We start from the raw sequence: 23,380 nt of genomic DNA on the forward strand, positions 1-23,380 counted from the left end.
TTAATTGATGTGTTGATTATGGTTGCTTAGATTTGATTGGTTGCTTTCTTTTTATGCCTAAATTCTTTTTCTAAGAAACTTACATCTTTACTTAAACTTTGCAACATGATTTCAAATAAAACAAGTTTATAAAACACTACCTGTGCAGGTGCCATAGCAACTCAGTATATCTATTGTATTTCCAACGCAAAAATTGATATCAAGGCATACTCTAGTTCTGCTCATATTACCATATCCACAAGTTACAGAGCAATTAGACCATGTGCCCCATTCTGACCAACTCCACTCTGATCCTTTAAAAGAAATTATATAAAATAATTTTTTTTTTTTTCAAATTAATTTAAGTTAATAAATATTTTTCTTAAAGCCAATTAATATACAAAATATTTTTGGCACCAACATTGAAAATATTAAAAATTCTAAATGTATTAAATATATTATAAACTTTAAAAAATAAATTCATCAAATATTTCAAACACCCAAGATAATGTTTAAATAACTAAATATATTAAATATTTAATACACAAAAACTGTAAAAAAAATTTATAATTTAAAGAAAAAAATTATAAACTATAGAAAATTTTACAGATATCAAATTAAATTTAATATCAAATTACAGATATTAATAAATAAACATTGGATCAAGATTACATAATTTGTAGACTGTTTCATATCAGTCAATACTCATATAGTCAATGGTCTGTAGAACTAGAGAGATTTTATGGTGGTGTCAACTGTGTAAACAAAGAAAAACTGAGTTTCTTATTATGAAGGAAAGCTTAACTTTTTATGTAAGTTCATCATATATTTCTCCTGATTTTTCAGTTATTTACTCAGTTTAAATTTAGTGGTATATTGTACATTCTAGACTTTTTCCTCCGGTTATGGAAAAAATAAATGGCGCAAAGGTTCCATGTTCAATGTTTATGACTCTATTATTATATTACACTATTACATACATTAGTATTAAAAAAATTATTTAATGTTTTAAATTTTATTTTAGTTACTTAATGGCTTCCATTACTTTGGCAACAGGTGAGGGGGGGGGACATTACTTTGGCGTTATTTTAAGTGCACTAAGAGTAAAAGAAATGTTGAAAACTTATTTTCAACAAATAATATACTTTTATGTCTGAATGAGTGAGACATCATACCTAAACAAACACCCCACATTCCATCATTATCAAAACTAGAAGTTGTTGAACACCAATATGAGTCCCAGTCCACAATTGTGCAGTTATTATAAACTTTCCCACCGTAAATAAATGGAAAATAACAACAAGCTCCATTAGCATTTCCTTCGTATGTAGCTTGCGTACAATCTATAACAAAAAAACCTTAACTTATAATAAACTTATAAAGTCAAAAAGTATGAATGCATTAAAAAAAAAAAAAAATACCATAATAAATTAAAGAAAAAAAAAAAAGAATATCTTTGAGTCATATATTTGCTATAATTCTTGGTTTAATTCTATATTTCTTTTTATTTTATTTTATTAAAATAGAGTTTTTTTAACCACTACACTTGATTCAACAAATTCTATCAAATTGTAATTCTGTGTAAATTTAATATACAATATTTATTATACTGTTCATAAAACTTATATTATTATTATTAAACCGAAATTATGAAAGTTGGATAAGAGCAAAGTTAAAATAAAAAGTCAAAGAAAATAATCAAAGCATAAAATTACATCAGCACAAAAAGTTTCACCCTTTGTAATTTTAGCTAAAATTACAGAGTGAAACTTAAAATAAAATTTATATTACTTGACCTAAATTTAATCAACCTACCATTACTTTGCCCATTGCTTATAGTTGAATTGCTTTCACTTACATTATTTCCAACCACATAGAACAATAAAATGACCTTAAAATAATATTTAAATTTATTTTAGTGTGACTACATACATTTATACAGGATTGCTCTTTTACTACAGGGTACAAATATATAGGGTAGCTGTAATATTACAGGATACATTTGTAAAGGGTTGCTGTATTTTTTTCAGGGTGCATTTGAGAGGCAAATCCAGAGTGGGAAGGAGTTAAGGGAGCAATAGATTAATTTAAATTAATTTAAAAAATTTTTTATGTACTTCTATACATTTAACACAGCATGTTGTGTGAAAAAGAAGGAAGTTATTTAAATAAAGTGTTTAAAACTGATATGAAATTTTAATGAAATAGGAAAATGCAAATTTTTACCCCTTAATATGCCCCCCTCCATCCTTCTTACTAGATGGTCTAAGCCCACCAAATCTAAAATTTGCTCCCTTTACCAGATGGATCTGCCCCTAGTACACTTATGCAGGGTTGCTGCTCCTTGTTTTATACTATTTTTTCTAAATAAAGACTAAAAAAAATCAATGTTTTATTTTTAAATAATTTCAAAATTAGTATAATGATATGCTTTTATTATAAATATATTTAAAAATAATTTTTAAAATACTGACTATGTGTCTTGAACAAAAGAAATTTTTCTAAGTAAAATATAAAAACTAACATAAAAATATTAGTATAAAAATATTAAAAATTGCAGATAAACTCCTGTTAATGTTTTTAGCTAAGGTAAAACCCTAGAAAATTATCAGATATACGATATGACCCACCCAATAAAAATAGCACTCTATTATGGGCTATTCCAGACCAGACGGAATAATGGTCTAGGACAGAAACTGCTAAAACTTATTGACTTGGCATATATATGCAAGAAAAGCAAATCCTGAAATATCATGTCAATATTTAATGCAGTACTTGAAAAAAATTTCAAAACAATTTTTAGTAAATCTTTCTCTTTAAGCAAAAGGACTTTTTCATGGCTTTTATTATTACTTTTGAAGTTTATTACTTTTGAAAAAATTGAGTTCAACTTTTTTTTAATAGTAAGTGTGTAATGGACACTTTTATAAAAAAAAAACATTGATTATCTTATTTTTGACTTTTTTTCATAATGGCAGGCTAAAGTTAATATTTTTGTTATCAAACTAAATATTTTTATCACTATTTTGTGATATATACCTTAAACACTGGTAAAAATTAAATTTATAGAAAATAACTAGAAATTAAATTGCATGTTGATCTACTTAAAATGATTAAAAATTTCAGAAAAATTGAGATCTCAAGTCATTAGCCATCAAAATGAGCTGGACCAGGATTTTTTTAAATTAATCCCTGATGTAAAGTGTTTGTTACCAAAGATGGCATCATTTTTATTCAAAACTTTCTTATAAATACCAATCAAAGAATGCTGAATATCAAAAAGTAAACAAATAAGGGGCTACTAATTTATAATCCTAAAAGATACTTTCAGGTAAATTAATAAAAAAACTCTTTATTTTTATTTATTTTTTTTAAATTAAGGTTTTACAATAAATTGTGTAGGCATAAACTGTCTGTCAACCTAATTATATAATACTTGACAATTACAGAGTTTCTATAACTAATAGAAAATAAAATGTGGATTAGTCGTAGAGAAGCCATTCATTTTTTAGATGATTGTCTAGAAGCAGTTTAAACGTTTGTAGAGATAACGCTGATACAATGTGATTAGGAAGAGAGTTCCATTTATTTATTATTCTTAGAGAAAAAAAAATTCATACGTAAATTTATTGCTTTTTTAAAAACTCAAAAATTGTAACAGAATAAATATTTGCATTAAATATAAACTTATTTGTTATAAAATGAAACATGATTTAAAAAAATAAATGTTTAATACACACTTTACTTAACTTTATAGGAAAAACAATATAATATTTTTGTAATTTGTAAATCAAAGTGATTGAGTGATTGAGCTTTGCATAAAATCAATGGCTGTTGCTATTGATGCAACTTCTTAGCTCATACTTCTATAGATCACACTTTTTTTTTTGAAACAACGCTCTCAAATACTTAAATCTTTTTTAATATAAGGCTGTCGACATAAATTACTTTCCTTGTTTTTCTGCAACAAAAGAGAATTTTTTTATCAGAAATTAAACTAAACCCTTTGGCAACAAAAAGACAAATAGTTCTAAGAAAATCAATAAAAAAATTTAACAATTACAAAACATTGTTTAAAATTTATTTATTTTCAAAGGTATTAGTTTAAATCTTAAAACTTACTTATCATATTTTTTTTGCTTGTTTAAAGGACTACCTATAATGTTTGTTCTCAAACTTTAGCGAGTAAACTTTGTTGAACTGGTTGCAAATAAATTCTATGGGATTTAATTTACTTCTGAAAGAAAAATTCTTAGATAGCTTAGATTTAGTCTGGACAGTTCTTTAAATCATTTACTATTTAAATATTATATTAGTGCATTATTATAAATTTATTTTAAATATTTAATACTATTTTTCAGATTGACATATCAGTATTTTAAAATTCAAAGAACTTTAATTTTGGTTTTATTGATACTTTACCAGACTTTTTTATTCATACTTTATCTGAATTTAGGAGGAAAAAAGGCCTAATTTTTTTTTAAACCTTGATCCAGCTCACTTAAATGATTTATAATTTTTGAATGAAGATTTCTAATCAACTTTATTTTTTTTTAATTTGTATTCACCAAGATCAACACCAAACTTTTTAAAATTTTTATCCACCAAGATCAACACTAAATTTGATTTGTTTTATACTAGTTGGTAGTGTTTAAGTTCAAGTTTTTGAAAACCTTTTTATAAAAAAAAGTTTGAAAAAAAGTTTTAAATTTGATAACAAAACTTACAACTTTATCCTGTCATTATGGAAAAAAAAAGTCCTAAAAATTTAAATCTTTAAATATCAGCATAAAATCAAAAGTTTATAGCTGTTAAAAACCCTAAAAAAAAATTTTTTTGCTTAAAAAGTCAACTTTTATAAAGTAAATGTTTAATTAAATTTTTTACGAGAACTACAAAATGGATTCAAAGATTTCCTTCTTTATAGCTCATGAGAGACCTTCTAAAATATTGCCTCATTTGGTATGGAATGACCCTTACGCTAAATTTATAATAATTAAGTGAAACCTAAATATAATACAAAACAAAATAAAATAAAACAGAAAAAGCAAAACTGACACACAACAATACAAACAATAATAATATTAAGAGCAATAATAACAGTTTTAATTAATATTTTTTTTAATAATAATAATAATAGCAATAATAGCAACAATAATAATAGCAATAATAACAATAATAATGATAATAACAATAATGATGATAATAAAAATGACAATAATAATTAAGCAAGAAAAATTTTCCCAACCAAATGAAAAACGGAAGTGTTTTTTTGAGATTATTGTTCCATTTCTAATTTCTAATTTTATAAAACTATATAATAACTATGAAGTTTATTGCTATAAAAATTTTTTGAAAATTTCCGGGAAATTTTACTCAAAAATCTCTGAAATTTTCGAAAAATTTTAAAGAAATAAACTTCATCAGGGGCGGATCTAGGGTGTCGCCACTGATGCGCTTGCGACGGTCTTTTTGCTCCGCTAAATATAAGTGAATCTTTTTTGCACTACTTGCCTTAATAAAGTCTTGAATAGATATTAGAATCCGAGATTTCATAATAAATCAAACATTTGAATTACTCAATGTAAACTCGATTTTATTTAATCTCTATGGTTACTTATTCGTGATTTAAACAAAATTTCCTTTGTTTTGGAGCAACTGATGCAATTATAACAAGTGTGTTTATATAAAAAAATATTTTACCAATTAACCAATCATATTTGTACATTTTTACAAACTTTTCCGATCACTTTGTAGCAAGTGTCGTGAAACTTGTCGTTATTGTTCTTTAAATCAAAAATGATTGGTTAAATAACGGTTTAAACCAATCACTCTTTATAAAAAGAACTATTGCGACACTTGCTACAAACTTTCCGAAAAAAAATATACTAATATGATAAAAAAAAAAGTTTTAAATAAGATTTTTTTTTATAACCAATCAGTTCTGTAGAAGGTTTAGAACAATTGCGACAGTTGCTCCAAATCTTTTGTTTGACAGTTGCTCCAAATTTTTGTTTGACAGTTTGTTTGACAGTTGTTTGACAGTTTGACAGTTTGTTTGACAGTTTGACAGTTTGACAGTTTGACAGTTTGACAGTTTGACAGTTTGACAGTTTGACAGTTTGACAGTTTGACAGTTTGTTTGACAGTTGACAAACTTTTGTTTGACAGTTGCTCCAAATTTTTTGTTTACGCATCTTTGCGGCGAACAGACGTGTTTTTTTTTTTTTTTTTTTCAGAAGAGATTTATTTCAGAAAAAAATACAAAAAACAAGTTTTTATTTTTGATGTATTTAAACTTTATGTTATATGGCACCAAGACAAATTGGTGAGTTGTTTTTAACAATACAGTCGAGTAACAATATTGTAGAGAACTATATAATAAATGTAGAGGAAATTTGTTCCCATCCAAAGGAAGTCATTATCAATGGGCTTTCGCAGTTTAAAGAGGCTGAAGTTTTTAAATTAAGAGTCGAATTGTTTACAGAAATATTAGAGCGTTTTGACATGGAGCAGTTCTCGTTGCTAAACATTATTCTAGACGCAGAAGACCCAGTGAAAAAAAATCTTAGAAAGCGGTATAAGATAATAACGTGTCTTGATGATATTTATCTGATGTCGATTACTATAGCGGAAAATCAACTCCATAAGGACTTCAATAAATTGCTTTCTAACTCCAAACAAGTTAGTCCACAAATTTATCAATCATCAGATATAAATATGACATCGATCTTAAAAGAAATTATCGATCGCTTAAAGGCATTACAATCGGAAAATAAAAAAATCATGGCAGATTTGCATTTATTACAGGAAAAATACGACGCATTACAAAAAACAAATAGCGAAATTGTGAAAATTCAATGTGCGTCACAATCTGTTAACGCAAGTAACAGTAAACCACAAGAAGTTTTAAAATCTATTGTTTCAAATTCAATAAATTATCATTCCGCAAACCAAATAAATACACTGCAAGATGTTCCTGTATGCTCCATTGCAGAGGATTCTAGTTTGAAAGTTGATTGTAGAAATAAAAGTAGAGATTCCTACGCAACCGTGGTTAAATTGCTTAAGCCTGAACCGCAAAAAGAAAACGAATTTATAGCAGACTATCAAGATTTCAAAGTGATAGGAAAAAATAATAGAGTCATAAATAGCCAAATAGATAAGCAGAGGATAAAACCCGTCTTTGGTAATAAAGTCGTTAACAACAGAAACTCGATTGCAGGGCAACGTATTATTCGAGAGTCTTATATATTTGTAGGCGGTGTTTGTAATTCCTTATCTGAAGAAGATCTTTCAAACTACATGAATAAAGAAATTGGTATTACGCCATTAGACATTAAGCTTAACAGAGAAAACATGTACAACCGATCCTTCAAAGTGAAAATTAAAAGTAGCGAAAAAGGAATGGTACTTAAACCCGATGTTTGGGATAATAACATTATTGTCAAACCGTTTAGAATGCACCGTGAAACACTATCAATCAAAAAAACACATCAAAATATTGAAAAACAATTGCCACAATTCTTAAATCACTCTACATCATTCATGCAACAATCAAATTATAAATCATAATGGGAGAAAAAGAATTAAATTTAACTAATACAATATTAACACTTTGTGCGTTTAACTGTCAAAGTTTTAAATCGAACTCGTATTATATCTCTAAATTATTAAAGTATTTCGATATTATTTTTATTTCGGAGCACTGGCTGCTAAACATCGAGAGTTTTCTGTTAGATAATGTTGCATTACTAACACATAATGTTATCTTTCATGCGGCAGAAAAAAATACACACGGTAGACCGTATGGAGGAAACGCATTCTTTATTAAAAAAGGTATGTCGTCTTTTCATATAATACATGAGGATGAAAACATTCTTGCAATAAAAGGCACAATAAACAAGCGTCACTTAATTTTTATTGGGGTTTACCTTTCATGCTGTCGTAACAATAATGAATCGTACGATAAATATTCTTCTCAACTACATACAATTACTTCAATCATGAACAACTATGAGGATGAAGCAGAATGTATTATATCTGGAGATTTTCAGTCATTTCCTTATAAAATATATGATTTAGAATTTCGTAACAACAAAACACGAAACAATCTTTCAAAACATCTCACAAACTTTATTAAATCAAATGAGTTGGTTTTTGTCGATATAGTCAATGGTGCTGGTCCTACCTACACCTATCAACATAAAACTCTTTTAAATTCTTCTTACATTGACCATATAGCATCTTCAAAAAATACAGAACTATGTTTTACAAATTGTCAAGTTATTCCCCCTTCACCGTTTAATAATAGTGATCACCTTCCGATATCCACAAGTATCAACCTTAGAGGTAGCAGCTTATCTAACGAAATATTTAATACAATGAAAAAGTATGATTCAGTTCCAAAACATGCATGGAAGAATGAAAAGTTTATTGATTTTTATAATCATAATCTATCTATAGCTTTTAGCAATTACACATTTATAGATGAAAAAATAGAAGCAGAAATTAAAATCACATGTTCCAAAATCAAAAATGCAGCTCTCTTGGCAGTTAAACAGTGTTTTGGACAACAAGTGACATGTAAGTATTCAAAATCTTGGTGGACATCAGAGCTTAAAAGATGTAAAGATAACCTATCCTTTCACTATAAGCAATGGCAAAAATCCGATTATAACAAGTCAGTAGAATGCGTAGTCTACAAAAGATATATCTATTCCCGAAAAAACTTCCGTAAAGCTGTTAAAGCAGCACATAACAAAAAAATCTACGAAAAAACTAAAAATATCGAATATCTACGCAATACTAATCCTCAAAAGTTTTGGGACAATATTCGCAAAATAAAAAACAAAAAGAATACTCGACTCTTTACAATTAATAAATTGCAAAACAAAAATGAAATCTTTGAAGAATTTAGCCATCACTTTCAAAAAATACTTAATACGCCGCAATGTACAAATAAAGAATTTAATCCTCAACAAATTCCACATATAAGTAAAGAGCCTAATTCAAAGTTTATTTCAACAGCTGATATTGAAAAATGTATTTTAAATCTTAAAAATAACAAATCCTACGATTGTTTTGGAATAAGTGCTGAACATCTTAAAAACTCTCGCAGTAATAATCTTCTAATGTTACTCGCTTCTTTTTACAACAGCATGTTAACAAATGGAAAGGTTCCCAAATGTTTATCAACAGCCACAATTATTCCATTAGTTAAGTCTTATAAAACATCACTGGAAAATCCAAATAACTACAGAGGAATCAGCATTCTACCTATTTTTACGAAACTTCTCGAATATCTTATTGTACACATATGTCCAGATATCACAGAGAGTCATTCACATCAATTTGGGTTTAAAAAAAATAGCTCTACCCTTCACGCAGAATTTCTTCTGAGTGAAACAATAAAACACTATAATCATAACAATTCACCTGTATATATATGCAGTTTAGATGCTAACAAAGCTTTTGATAGTTGTAACTGGGATTTACTATTTGAGAAACTATATTATCAGAAAAAAATCCCACTATCGGTAGTTCATACCATTTCATCGTTATATCGGTCAGGTACTGCTAATGTATCATATCTTGGATGCACATCAGAAGAGTTTAGGTTGTCTCAGGGAGTTCGACAAGGGTCCATACTTTCGCCTCATCTTTACAATATTTATACTGAAAATCTTTTAGAGAAAATTGTCTCAGAATCCAAAGTAGGAACTTCAATAAACGGAGTATACACTGGTGTCATTGCGTATGCAGATGATATAATTTTGCAAAGTTCAACTATATCTGGTCTTCAAAATCTTATTAACATCGTCCAAAAGTATGTAATATCAAACTTTATCAAACTAAATGCAGAAAAAACGGAATTTTTAATATCTGGAGTAAGCTCGATCATCAATAACGTGATTTATGTTAACGATGCTCCTATTAAGTTTCAAAGCAATTTAAAACATCTTGGTTTCCTTTGGGATAATAAGAACAAAAATATGACGGCAACACTCCAAAAAACGAATATAAATGAAAGGATAACGCAATTTTTATCTGTTGCAAAAGCACTTATAAGAAACGGAATTCGCTTCTGCCAGCCTGCTACGATTATTTATTTATTTAATTCCCTAGCTATTCCAACGCTATTATACGGACTAGAACTGGGTGGTTGCAACAATAAGTTTCTACAGAATATTGATAAAGTTGGACGATCTGTCTTAAAATCATTTTTTAATATTTCTAAGCATAGTAAAAATTACCTCCATTCTTTTTTCAAAGTAGACTCTGTATCGAACATTCTTATTTATAACAAATTAAACTTATTTATCAGGCTACTTAATGACCCCATATGTTACTCCATTATAATGACTCAGTTGCCGTGTATAAATAACCAAAGTTTATTTGTTGGTGAGATATGGCTAATATGCAAGCAATTTGGTATTAATATGCTGCAATGTATGATCGAGGGCAATAAAATTAAAAGTGCACGCCCTAAGGAAGTGTTAGATGCCAATATCACCGCAATTTTAAAACAATCTGTCCAATTATGGAATTTAAAGGAACAAAGACTTATATTTAGAACTTTGATGGAAGAAAATATTCCAAGAACAGTACAAGAATACACATAGCATTTTCTTTATTTGTTTTTTTACCTACAATTTATGTAATTATTGGGTGTTTAAAAGAATATATATAAATCGTTCAAAACCTACAACCTTATATACCGAAGATTCTTTCTTCGCTTGCAATTTTTGTCAAAGGATTTTGCGAGGTCTAGCGGTAATTGCCGACCGTGCCGACAAATAATTCTGAGATGAATCGCCGGCAGCGCGAGTAAAGAAACAATTTAAATGTAATAAATACAGTGATTTGATTAGTTTGTTAGTTTTGGCGTTAGAAACACAATTTAAATTATGCAAAGTAACATTTATATATTTTATTTACTTTTATAACTTTTTTTACGCTAGTGATAAAAAAACGACGACTTTTTTTTTAATTATAGACTGCCTGCCCAAACCAAAACCATCTGTCAATCTATGAACGCTCTATACAGGTCTAACCCTATCAAAGTCAGTCTGTGGTATGTACTCTTCGCTTAGCCAATCCCTATTTAAGTCAGTCTTTGTATTTAGACTTTTTTGCGCTTATTCCTAACTCATACTGTGCGTCGCCTACGGTTATATTAGTTGATGTATGTACACTTTGAGGCACCTATTAAACTTAAATCTAATAAATGGTAAATAATAATAAATAAAAATGAATTATCACTAACAATGGGTAATACTTAAAAAATGGGTAATACTTAGAAAATTTAGTACTATTTAAAATAAAACATAAATTCTGAAGAAATAAATTAATTAATTAGGCAGATTTAAACTCGCAACGTCTTTTGCTGCAGCAACTATCATATCCATTGAGCTAACTAAACATTAACAAGCCCAAAGTTTTTAAATTTATATTTTTAATTATCCTGCCGGCAATTAATCTTAGAATTACTTGTCGGCACTGCCGACAACTACCTTAAGCGTTTTGCTTGTTATAAAGTTTGAAAACTAAAATGAATTTTTTAGTTTCAAATTAAGGCTTGGCATTTGCCAAATACCCGCAAATACGATAGTCGGTTAGTTGAAGAGCATAAAAGTTTAAATAATAAGTTTCCAGTTCAACCATATAGTCTTTTAAAAATGCTGAAATGGATTGATTTATACCGCAGCAAGAAGGTAGTAAAGATTATGTTGCTTTAAGGTAAATACTATTAATAAAGTTAAAAGTGTTTCATATTCCAGGTAGAAAAATTATAAAAAATTAACTAGTTTTAGGGTAAAGCTACAGTTAAGCGGCCTAAAATAATTTTATTTTTTCGCTTGTTGCGCTCTCGTCAGAGGATGCTTTTTAAACATTAGAAATATTAAGTGAAATAATAATAATAAAAAAAAATGCTGCCCCATGCCAAACCCTTAGTCGATGTAGCAGCACTTCCTTGTAGCAACAGGCTATAAGATAGTCGATGTAGCAGCACTCCCTCGTAGCAGCAGGCTATAAGAGAGTCGATGTAGCAGCACTCCCTTGTAGTAGCAGGCTATAAGATAGTCGATGTATGTACTGAAGCCAATAAATATTTCTTATGTTTATATTAAAAAGTCACTACTTTGAACAAGTCTTCACACGAGAGCGCAACGAGCGAAAAAATAAAACTATTTTAGGCCGCTTAACTGTAGCTTTACCAGTTTTAGTATACGTTTTATTTTATTTAAGGTCTTCTCTTTTAACCAATTCTTCACTAAAAATAGTTAATATATTGAAACTTCTAACTTCGATTGAATTGTTTGAAAAAGCTTCCTACTATTCGAGGTACTCTCTTTTTATTGAACATGTTGAAACTAATAATTTTAATACTTTTTCCAGATTGCTAGTAGCTTGTGTTTCTTGTGAATGTTCAGATCAGGTTAAATTAATTAACAATGAATCAGTTTCTGAAATTATAAAAATGGAAGCATTGATCAACTGCCAAACTAACAAGTTTTCTTCGTTTTTATGTCTTATTGCTCTGTCATCAGTTTTAAACATTCCTATTAGATCAATACATCCTGATTTTGGCCTAGAAAAATTCAAAAAACTTTGTAATACAGTTATTTATCCATTTAGTTTTAGTAAAAATCAAAATCGAAATATTTTAAACATTTTATGATGTAATACTGATATTAATTCAGTTTTTATACAAAACCATGCAAAATTAATAAATTTATCCACTCCAAGTGTAACTTTTGATCAGCCTTTATGGTTAAAAGCTTACAAAATTGCAAAGTCTAAGCAATTGGATATAGTTACTCGATTGGGAGAATTCCACATCTTAATGAGCTTCCTAGGAAGTATTGGTATGGTCTTGGAGGGATCAGGGCTGAATTACTCGATTACTCGAACTTATTTATGCAAGCAACTCTGTCACACATATAATGACTTGTAAAGCAGTAGCTAGAGTACTAAGAGCTCACTTCTTAGTTGAGTCTGCCTTAATGAGTCTACTTTTTAAACAAAGGCCCAAAGATGAAGCTGATAGTTCTCTAGAAAATATGTATCAGGATCTGGTCTAAGAAAACAAGGATTTGGAAGAGATAAACTATAGCAGTGTAGTTATAAGATTCACAAATCTTATTGAAAATTTAAAAATACAGCTTTCCCGTTCATCCAGAACAGCAAAACTATGGTTGCAGTATCTTGAATACATTAGCATTATCAAAATGTTCATCAGAGCAGAGAGAACTGGGAACTGGCAAACATCTGGAAGCCATCAGGCTTATGCTTAATTTACTTGCCGCAACAGGGCATATATGCCAAAAGTGCTTGGTTATATCTGCAATCCATGCACTCACTTAAATCAGAACATCCTTGGCTTTATGAGCAGTAATGTAAATCAGGTTACCATTGTATTAGACGCACAGATCAATACTGGGCTGGTCTTTGGCCTGATTTAGTAATTGAACAGTGCATGATAAGATCAATAAAAAGCAGTGTAGGCCTAACCAGGAGAAGGGGTATGTCAGAGACTACAAGGAATCTTTGGGTCAGTACCTTGCACAAATGCGGAGCAAATTATGATTCCTTGTCAACATTGACAAAGCATCATTTTGAGAGCAGTCAGCAACATTGTGAATCTGGCGAGTCTCGGTGAAAAGAGATAATGAAGGTTTTAAAGCATTGAAGGTGCAGCTCAAGCTGTTTAAACCTTTTGAATTTCAAGACTCGGGACCTCAATGTATATTTACTGGTTTGAGTGTTGATAAGGATGATGAAATCAATTGTCATCAAGCAGAAAATGTGGGTTTAGAGATTCAAAACAGTCCTTATAATATTGCAGTCAATCAAGCAGTTATCGAGCGTTCAAAGCACATCAAAACACTTGTCAAGCTTATGCCATCTGTTAAAGTTTATGGTGAAGTAGTCCACATAGATCTTAATGTTTTGTTCCAAAGACTAATCATGCTAACTGAGAGGGTTGAAGATTTGACTGACTGCTTCGAATATGAATTAACACTGGATCCCACATCTCTTTTCAAAGATGGATTAATGAGGAAACCAAACAAAGCAGAGCTTGATAGAGAACTCATTAATGATTTTAACAGAGAATAATGACACAACCTATATTCTCGACGGCGGAGCTTTGCTGCATCAAGTTTTTTGGAGTCTCCCAGCTAAATACTCAGGCATTATTGAAAAATATTGTACATATATTTCAAAAAAGTATGGTAATCATACTTTAATTATTTTTGATGGTTACAAATCATCCATCAAAGATCAAGAACATCAAAGGTGAAGTAGATAGTTTTGACATTGTATTCCAACCAAAAAACCAAGTGAACTGTAAACAATCTGAATTTTTGTCAAACAGCAATAACAAAACTGCTTTGATTAAAGCATTGGCAATAAAGCTGAGAGAAAAAGGTCATATAGTAGTGGAATGCAAAGGAGATGCTGACAGAACCATTGCTACAAAAGGAATTGAGCTTGTGATACTACCTCTGCGCTTTTTGGTCAAGGAAAAATAGCTGTACTGAAGTTTATTGAATTAAATAGTGAGTTCGCTCAATCTTTATGTACAGTATTCCAAAATCCCTTTGCAACAAAAGATCAGGTAGCTAGTGTTGGAATGTTTTGAACATGTATGGTATGCAAGACAATGATCATATTTTTTTAATTTATTTATAATATTGTTTATTTTATAACTATACGTCCATATTGTTTTGCAGTGGTTTAATTTAGCTCAAATATTACTATAGGTGAAAAAAATAAACAAGTCTCGCTAGCACAACTTAGGAAACTATATGAAAAGTATATGAGAATGGTGGTGACTTCCAAAAATGAATTCAGCCAGAACGACCACCACCAACCAAAAGCGCGATCAAGTACGATTTGTTTCGAGTGTATTTACAAATTCAGCAATGGTTGGGAGTCAATATGAATGAAACAAAGTTAAGATGGAGAAGAAAAAAAGGATGTTTTAGTACCTATAAAGACAGACAAAGTACGTATACTGGAGCAGCAAAATAAACCACAAATGCCGATTTTACTTTCAAAATAGATTTCTTGATAAAAACTCATTTTTCAATAAACAGTCTAAGTTTAAACCAGCTCCCAAAAATAGTTTTAATTAATTTTTCAACTTAAGTATTTTTTTTTGTTCAGGATCTTGCACCAATTCACCTTCTTCATATCATAAGATGTAACTGCGGCACTAATACTAAAGCACCATGTGGAAAACAATGCCAATGTCGACTTCATGGAATAAATTGCATGACAGCCTGTGGACAGTGCCAAAGTTTAGTGTGCACAAATGCACCAAAAAATAACGTCAATATCGATGACAGCAAAAATGAAAATGAAAGTAGTGAAGATGGGGATTTTTGAAAAAATGTTTGACTTTTGATATTATTTCTAATTATATTAGTCAAGCGTAAAAAGCACTAATATTTAAACCTTAAATAAAAAATTATTCAAAAGTAGCTAAAAATATATTTATTATGAAAGAAAATATTTCAAAAATGCTTGTTTTTTTAAATATTTATACTAATAAACAAGTTTTTTTTTATTTCAGTCTCAATTTATCTATTTAAACTATTTACCTAATAAATTTTTAAGTAAAGGTGTTTTAATATACTATAAGTATTAGCCTAAATAAAAAATATTGTATCAAAACTGCTGACATCACCATTTAAGAACATAATTTCTGAAGCACATTTCATTTTTTTAAATTTTTACACATTAGGCTATATCTGCGCAAAATTTCAAAAAGACTAAGCAAATTTATAATATGTTATTACAACTTATTGACAGTAGACACGACAAATTTTTTTGTATTTTAAATAAATTTAAATAAAAGTCAGGTGAGCTAAAATAATAATAACCTTTTTTGCCCAAAATGGATTTTGGTGGATTTTGGATATGTTAAAGTAGATAAAATTACGCTTCGAATGATACCAAATTCATCTTTATCCAAATTTTGTCCAGGTCGGACCCTAATTTGACTAGACTAATTATGGGATTGTTATAAATCATTTTACAGATAGCAATGCCAGCTCTCCATATCTCATTGTGAATATTTCTAAAAACTTTTGACATGTTAGAACCTGAATGTCATCTCCTTGATATTAAACTAGCTGGATTTCTTACAATAAATGATAAACGCCTTGACTCAAGTGAATTAAATAAATATGTTGAAAAGCAGGTAGAGATATGCCCGTTAAAATATGCCATTGATGATATAAATAACAAAATTCTTCTTATTCAAGATACAAGTGTCATTGAAGTATTTCGTAACCCTGAAAATTCAGATTACTTGCAGTTAATGTACACAGAGAGAATTACACTGTTAAAATCAAAGAGAATAGAAAAGGTATCTATGAAATAGTACTGGAAATAATTATTTTTTTTTAGAGCATTGCTTTTTTTTTTTTACGGAGTGTATTATCTGAAGTTTTTTGTACAATAATTATATTTAATTTTTAAGGAGGCACAAATTGCAGAATGCTGTAAGGTTGAATTATAAGAAGGAATTGGGCTAATAATAAAAGGAATTGAATCTTTTTTTAAGTCGTTTGGAGTGCTATGTCAAGCATATCATAGTTGCTCTTTCATTGGAAATCATATTCATAAAATGTTGAAGGTACGATATGAAAATATAAATCTGTATTTTTATGAAATAAAATCTGTTAAAATTTGTTCTGTATGTTATGCAGGTTTTCAAAATCTTTGCACTAAATTACCATTTCTAATCCACATTCCTAATCAAATATATTGCAATTCATATACGTAACTTTTTTTATACAAATGTGTTAAATGATTTTTGTTTTATTTTTTAGATTGATAACATAAAAAAGTTATGTGACTCAATTCCACTAGTAGTTTTAAATCATATAAAATATCAAGAACATCCAATTCATGTAGAGGCGATTAACATACAACGAAAATTCAATATTTTGTTTAACAACTATTCTAAGTGTCACAATGAAATGAACTCATGTCATTTATTCACCGAAGAAAAAATCAAGAGTTTTGGTAAGTTTATCGATTATTATAAGAAATATTTAATAAATATTGTTTAAAGACAAATTTTTCCATTATTTATTTACATTTACTAGTTAAGTTTTTTTTGTAGAAATAGCAGTATGTGAATTAATGAAGTTTTTTCGAAGCACTTGGCCAAAAGAATCAGTAACTCCCAAAATGCATGTTAGAGAACCACATGGGATATATATATATATAATATTATATTGTATAATATATTATATATATGTATAATAAAATGATTTTGCTTAATAAAATTGTATAGTTTATATCAAATATATATATTTAATATGTTTGTATAAAGTTACTTTTAGATGTTGTCAAAATAAGTCAGCCATATTGTTTTACGATTAGTAAAAAAATATCGAAATATTAACCAACTTCTTAGCTGCACATCTTCATTTAAAAAAATGTCTAGTAAAAGTACTGCGTTAGATATTATAGCTTAACTTTTATTCTTTCCAATAATATATAATACTATATTTCAAAAATCGATCTTCGTAGGTTTTATTAAGGAATAAAAATGGTAGTAAAATCCGCGATGAAATCTCCGTCAACTTTACAGGTGAATTAAAGCTTCAGGCGTGACATATTTTTGTTACTTTTAATTTTTTCCAATTACAAAAATGTAAGTTAATAAAAAAAAAAGTGTATTATTGAGATTTAATATTTTAGTACCCTATATATGAAAGATTGAAAATACCTCTAAGTTCTCCGTTTTCGAGGCTAGTGGAAAAATAGTTTTAAATGCACAATTTCATGTGTCTCAGACTTTGGTTTCTACGCAACTTAAAGCAATGAAAGAACTCTTGATTTAAGACAGTTATGCATGAAAGTCAAAAAAACAATTTCGATGTTGATTCAACGTATATCGACATTGGTGAAACGGGGTTCAACCTCCACACCTCATCTAATTATTAATATGCTCCAATGAACAGCAAAGCATATATTACGGTTCCAGCTAACAAGGACAGAATATAAGCTCGGTGGCAGTTATTTCAATTATTGGGATACTTGGACATGAGTTAACAGATGGTGCTTATAATGGCAATCATTTTACTGATTTTATAAACAGAACTCTTTTGTCATATTTTATTGAAAATCGAGATTTTATTTTACTAATGGATAATTGTCGATTTCATCATTGATCTGATGATACTAAATCAAAACAACATGTTATAAACATGTATAAATTTCTCTCACCTTATTCCCCTCAATTTAATCCCATTGAAGAATTTTTTGGTCTCTTATTAACCAGCTATAAAAACATTCTTCCATTAGCTCAAAATTGTAAAGAAATAAAAAACAGTGTTCGCGATTTAATATACTGCCGGCAATTGAATTTTTTTAACTATTATGAAGTACTTTTCGTCTTTGACCTAATTCATTGGCGAGGAATGAGTTTATTTGATATGTAGGGTAGATTAGGGTAATATGAGCACCTTGGTAATATGAGCATACCTAAAGATTTCTTAGATGAAAGCAGTAAAGTTGCTTTATGTTTTTTGAATCGACTTTATGTGGTGATAACAAGAATCGGTATTGATAGCCGCTACATACTGCATATAAATTTACTGGCGTAAATTTATATGCAGTATATAGCGGCTATAAATAATTAAAACGCTGTTAAATCTTTTTGCGTTGTTAAAATAATATCATTACGCATGAATAATTCTGTGGCGCGAAATTTTAGTGCTAAAATAATGAAATTTATTTTTTCTTAAAGAAAAATCTGTTGGCAAGAAATACGTTTCATTTTTGTTTGAACAACAATGCATAGAAACATTTAGTTTTGACTTAAATTAAAGATATTATTTTTGTTTAATATGAGCTTGCTCAAATTACCTTGCTTTGCTTGCGTTGCTTAAAGTTTGATCTTTTAATGGTAAGTTTTGTTAATTACGGACTTTCACTGAGTGCGGTTTCAGTGTATCACTTTTGTATAGGGGATAAATGAACAAAATGGCAACTTTATTTAGGTTATTTTTAAGACATTTTTAATGAATATAGATTTAGTTAGTTGATTATTTGATACTTTTTAACGAAATTATATTATATTGTTTAATATATATATAATTTTTTTTTTAGTTTTGAGATAATCCTACCACATGTTTAATAAGATTGCGGTGGGAGGGAAAAATTCCCGATAATTAATAAACGTCCTTTCCCGTGCATTAAACACTTAAGAGAAATAAAAGCGAGCTTCAAACGAAAAAAACTTGATTATTTAATTTTTTGAAATTTTTCTTGACAATCTTGATCTTGTATGTACATACGCAGAGGCAGAATAGGTCTTTAAAAAAAACTGCTTTTTACAAACAACGGATGGGGAGGGGTGGCAAAAATAGTGGTTTAGTGCGGACTCATTTTATGTTACTCACTTTATTACATTCTCTGCTATAATATAGTATACTTATAGTTTTATTATACTTTTATATATATTTTTATGTATATTTATAATTTTTTTGTAGGGAAGGGGGTGTGAAATTTCCACTCTGTGTGTGACAACATACTACAACTGACAAACTAGGTAGCAGATGAATTAATGCATTTTTTAAATAAATATGTCGTATATTTAACAAACATAAAAAATATTTTTATACATACATTGTATTCATTAAATATTTAAATTAGATATTTTTAAACATTTAATTAAATTGTAGATGGAAACAATTTTACTCTCTCTTGAAACAATTTTACATCTCTTTTTTTAAACAAAGTTTTTAAAATTTTGAAAAAAAAAATTAAAATCAAAACAAATAAAATAAATTTATACTATTTTATATCCATTATGCAAAATTAGATATTCACTAGGCAAAAAAATTGCCCAAATTTAATTTTTTTCTTATTGTAGTGTATGTGCACAATGAAAAATATTTTAACAAATTTTAATAACTATTCTAGAGCCACTTAAACATTTAACAGGTCTCTAATAATATTTAAAAAATTTTTTAAATATTATTAGAGACATTTTTTTTTTTAAAAGTATGTCCTGTTAAATCTCAAATAATCAAAATTATCAATTTTATATAAAAAAGAAAGAACTCGAAATAAAAACAATCTTGTAGAACTCTCTTTGTTTCATTTTAAATTTAAAAATGTCATTATCTTAGCAGTAAAGTTTTTTTATTAATATTAACAACCTATTTAACATTTAAGGGCTTTGAGGGGGCTCTAGAATAGTTACTAAAATTTGGTAAAAATTTTTTTAACATTGTACACAAACACTAAAATGGAAAAAAAATTCAATATAAGTGATTTTAAAACTTTTTTGCAAAGTAGACTCCCCTTACTATTTATAGAGCGCTACTTTTTTTTGTCAAAAGACTAAAATATGTTGACTTTTTTTAATTTTTTAATGTTGTACTAAATTTTGACTATAGGAATTTTAAGTATCAATTTATTAATATGGGTGCGTAGAGGTTTTATACTTTCAAAGTTAAAAATTCAACGAAGGTTTTCTTTTTCTAAAGTTGTAAATAATTTGTACCCTTCATGTGGTCAGCCTGATATCGCTGTGTTTAAAAGGATACTGCCTATTAAACATTTTAATACATCCCACAAAATGTTGTTTTTTCTGGATAAGGAAGTACTTTTCAGATTTTGATTTAGATGATAAGACATGAGAAAGCAGTAGTGTACCGCACTCAACTTGTATCTCCGCGCAGCGGCCTTGTTCGTGTCAAGGTTCGTGTTTCGGAGTTATAGAGTTGAAAGAGGGTTATAACCAAAAGTAGCCTGCTCATCTGTAGTGGCCTTCTCGGCCTTGGGGAGGTGAATTATAAAAAATAAAAATAAAAAAATAAAAATAAAACATATCATTTGAAGTTGTGTTTGAATAAAATAGGCTAGTGATTTAGATAAGTTTGACAAAAGTATTTTTGAATTTTTTCCTCCAACATTTTTTTTTCAAGTAACAAGTTTAGAGCTATAAAGCCATCAGAACATGAGTCATCTTCTGAATAAGTAAAGAAACCACATGGCATAGCATTTGATAAAGACTGGTTTCAAAAAAACAGTAGTGATTTTTTTCAAAGTGATGGCCACGACGGAAATTATTAAAACTTTCAAATTTCTTTTAACCATATACAACTAATATTGCTGGTCAACTACTAGTTATTTAGTTTTTTTTTTTTTTTTATGTGTAGCCATGAATTTGTGTTTTGCTTAGATTTCAGATTTATCAGGATTAGAATTTATTAGATGTTCTGAATTTTTATTTCTCTAATTTTTCCTCTAAATGTTGTTAAATAATGTTGTTTTCATCACTTGCAGATATATTGTTATTTATATTGGTTTCGCGAACAGTTTTTTTTTTTGTAGATTTTGCAGAGATGAACTTTTTGATTTTTGAAGTACTTGTTGAATCATTATCTAAATTATTTTTATAAATAGCATAAATTTTTCATTCCATTACACAATTAAAATTGTACTTTATTTTGGTTAACTTTTTAAGATCAGGAGAAACAAGGTCAGCATTGTAAGTTTGATTTTCTTTAACATAATCATGATCTACCAAGCAACAAGCAGCTATTTTGGTAAAGCGATGGCTGAGGTGATCAAATAACGATGAAGAGTTTATACTTGACTTTAATAAAACTTTGTAACAATGTGACTCAAAAGGATTTTTTGTATCTTTTATTTTGCTCTTTATTTTTAGAATTTCTCTTGAATAATGAAGTTTCTGGGTCTTCTACGACAATTGTTTCCTTGTACAAATTTTCATCTGTTTCTTTACAAGCAAGATCTACTGAAATTGGCGTTGAATTTGGCGAAGCAGAATTATAAGAACTGAACCTTCTTTACTTCAACAATATCATTTTTGAAGTTGTTCAAAACAAGAAAGCAAAAAAAAAATTTAATTTTATAAAAGTGTTTTAGAAATAACAATAATGCAAGAACATGGCAACATAGCTCACTCACACCAACTGAACATTCACATTTCAGAATTTCTGTAGAACGTTATTTTTAAGTAACATTACATATATAAGTACGTCAACATTTATATACAGATCAGTTCCGCAGTCTCTTATGTCTGCTTTAAATCAACTGCCCATTTTCTATTGGAAGTGCATAAGTTGAACGTTCAGTCAGAGAGTTTCAGCGATTTAAGTCTTACCTGAGAAGCACTATGAGTGAAGATAGAATGGCAAGCACTGATGAATATCCGTCATAGTTAGAAGATTGACATTGATTGGATTTGTCAACAGTACATTATATTACATAAATATGTTTAAAGATTAGATTATCAAACAAGTTCTCTTGGAGTAGATGTAAAGTTTTATTGGAAGATCTTTTTATAAGCATTGGCTAATGTCAAACTATCCATTATGCTACACAATACCATTATCGACTTTTAGATAGAGAAATAGTAAAAAAAATTTTTGTCAATACAACTTTATTTTTTTACAAAATTATTATTGTAAAAAATTGACTGGAGCAAGCAGAAGACAATCATTTTATTATCTTGCCCGGTAGTTTTACTTATATTTTACAATCAATATCAATAAAATAAAAAATAATCACAAATTACAAGATATTTGTAGCGCATATATATATATATATATATATATATATATATATATATATATATATATATATATATATATATATATATATATATTTATCAAGGTATATTATATAAGTATTTATAATACGTACGCGTTTGGCGCGGTCAGTAAGCGTTTAACGGTAGTTTTGCGCGTTTGGGGTTTGTACGCGTTTGTGTACGCGCATATGTTAGAAAAAAATTAAATAAATTCTTTCAAAAAGTATTATTTGAAATACTTTTAATAAATGATTTTTCTAAATTATAATTAAAAAACAAAATGAATAAAATTTCAATAAACTTAACTATAAAACACGAAACTAAATTAATTAAATTCCCGAAAACATTTAAAAAAAGAGTTTTTAAATTTCTCATTAGAGAAGTAAAAAAATTACTTCGAAAGATTTTTTAACTACGACAAAGAAAATGCGCTCGTTTTACGCAAATTTTGTTTGCATTGTAATGTCTTTTTTCCCTAATTATTGTAAGTAACGCTTTGTAATTTATTTTAATAAGAAGTTCATAAAAATAAGTGTTAATAAAATAGTATTTTAAGGTCTTTATAACTATTTATCAAATGAATAGTAAGAAGAGAAGGTTAAACACATTTAATAATAGTTTAAAAAATATGTTTCCTTTCTTAACGCAGATCAAACGCCTCAAATGTTCTATTTGTCAAAGTCTATTTGACATTAGTAGTCGTGGACGGCAATTGAAGATCATTGCAAATCTATCAAACACAATATGACTTTGGATGTTTCTATATCGTCAAACAAAATCACAAAATTGATGAAGAGT

General features: G+C 28.4%; 2 protein-coding genes across 3 annotated transcripts in view; one reads left to right on the plus strand and one right to left on the minus strand.

The window, feature by feature from the left end:
• Positions 1–23,380, minus strand: part of LOC100197148 (polycystin-1-like protein 2) — a 212,699-nt gene that overhangs the window by 169,601 nt on the left and 19,718 nt on the right. The window contains exons 1-4 of one of the 2 annotated variants that reach the window (XM_065816397.1): positions 4,867–4,993; positions 1,795–1,870; positions 1,155–1,322; positions 141–293 (exon numbers count right to left, since the gene is read on the minus strand). In XM_065816397.1, the coding sequence (XP_065672469.1) occupies positions 141–293; positions 1,155–1,173 (172 nt within the window). In that variant the 5' untranslated portion in view covers positions 1,174–1,322; positions 1,795–1,870; positions 4,867–4,993. Of the gene's footprint in view, positions 1–140; positions 294–1,154; positions 1,323–1,794; positions 1,871–4,866; positions 4,994–23,380 lie in introns of those variants that run through there. The other variant, XM_065816396.1, reaches the window with a different exon arrangement.
• Positions 15,905–16,627, plus strand: LOC136090339 (uncharacterized). Its single transcript, XM_065816895.1, has 2 exons — positions 15,905–16,363; positions 16,478–16,627. The coding sequence occupies exons 1-2, from the start codon at positions 16,088–16,090 to the stop codon at positions 16,514–16,516; spliced, it is 315 nt and encodes a 104-aa protein (XP_065672967.1). The 5' UTR covers positions 15,905–16,087; the 3' UTR covers positions 16,517–16,627.

This window comes from Hydra vulgaris, chromosome 13 (assembly GCF_038396675.1).
Source record: "Hydra vulgaris chromosome 13, alternate assembly HydraT2T_AEP".
NCBI lineage: Eukaryota > Metazoa > Cnidaria > Hydrozoa > Anthoathecata > Hydridae > Hydra > Hydra vulgaris.

What these genes read in the sequence shown, in the direction of transcription:
- LOC136090339 (XM_065816895.1), top strand. Translation starts at nt 16,088, where the DNA reads ATGTTAGAACCTGAATGTCATCTCCTTGATATTAAACTAGCTGGATTT. An exon ending in AATCAAAGAGAATAGAAAAG is followed by an intron (nt 16,364 to 16,477) that starts GTATCTATGAAA and finishes TTAATTTTTAAG; the next exon opens with GAGGCACAAATTGCAGAATG.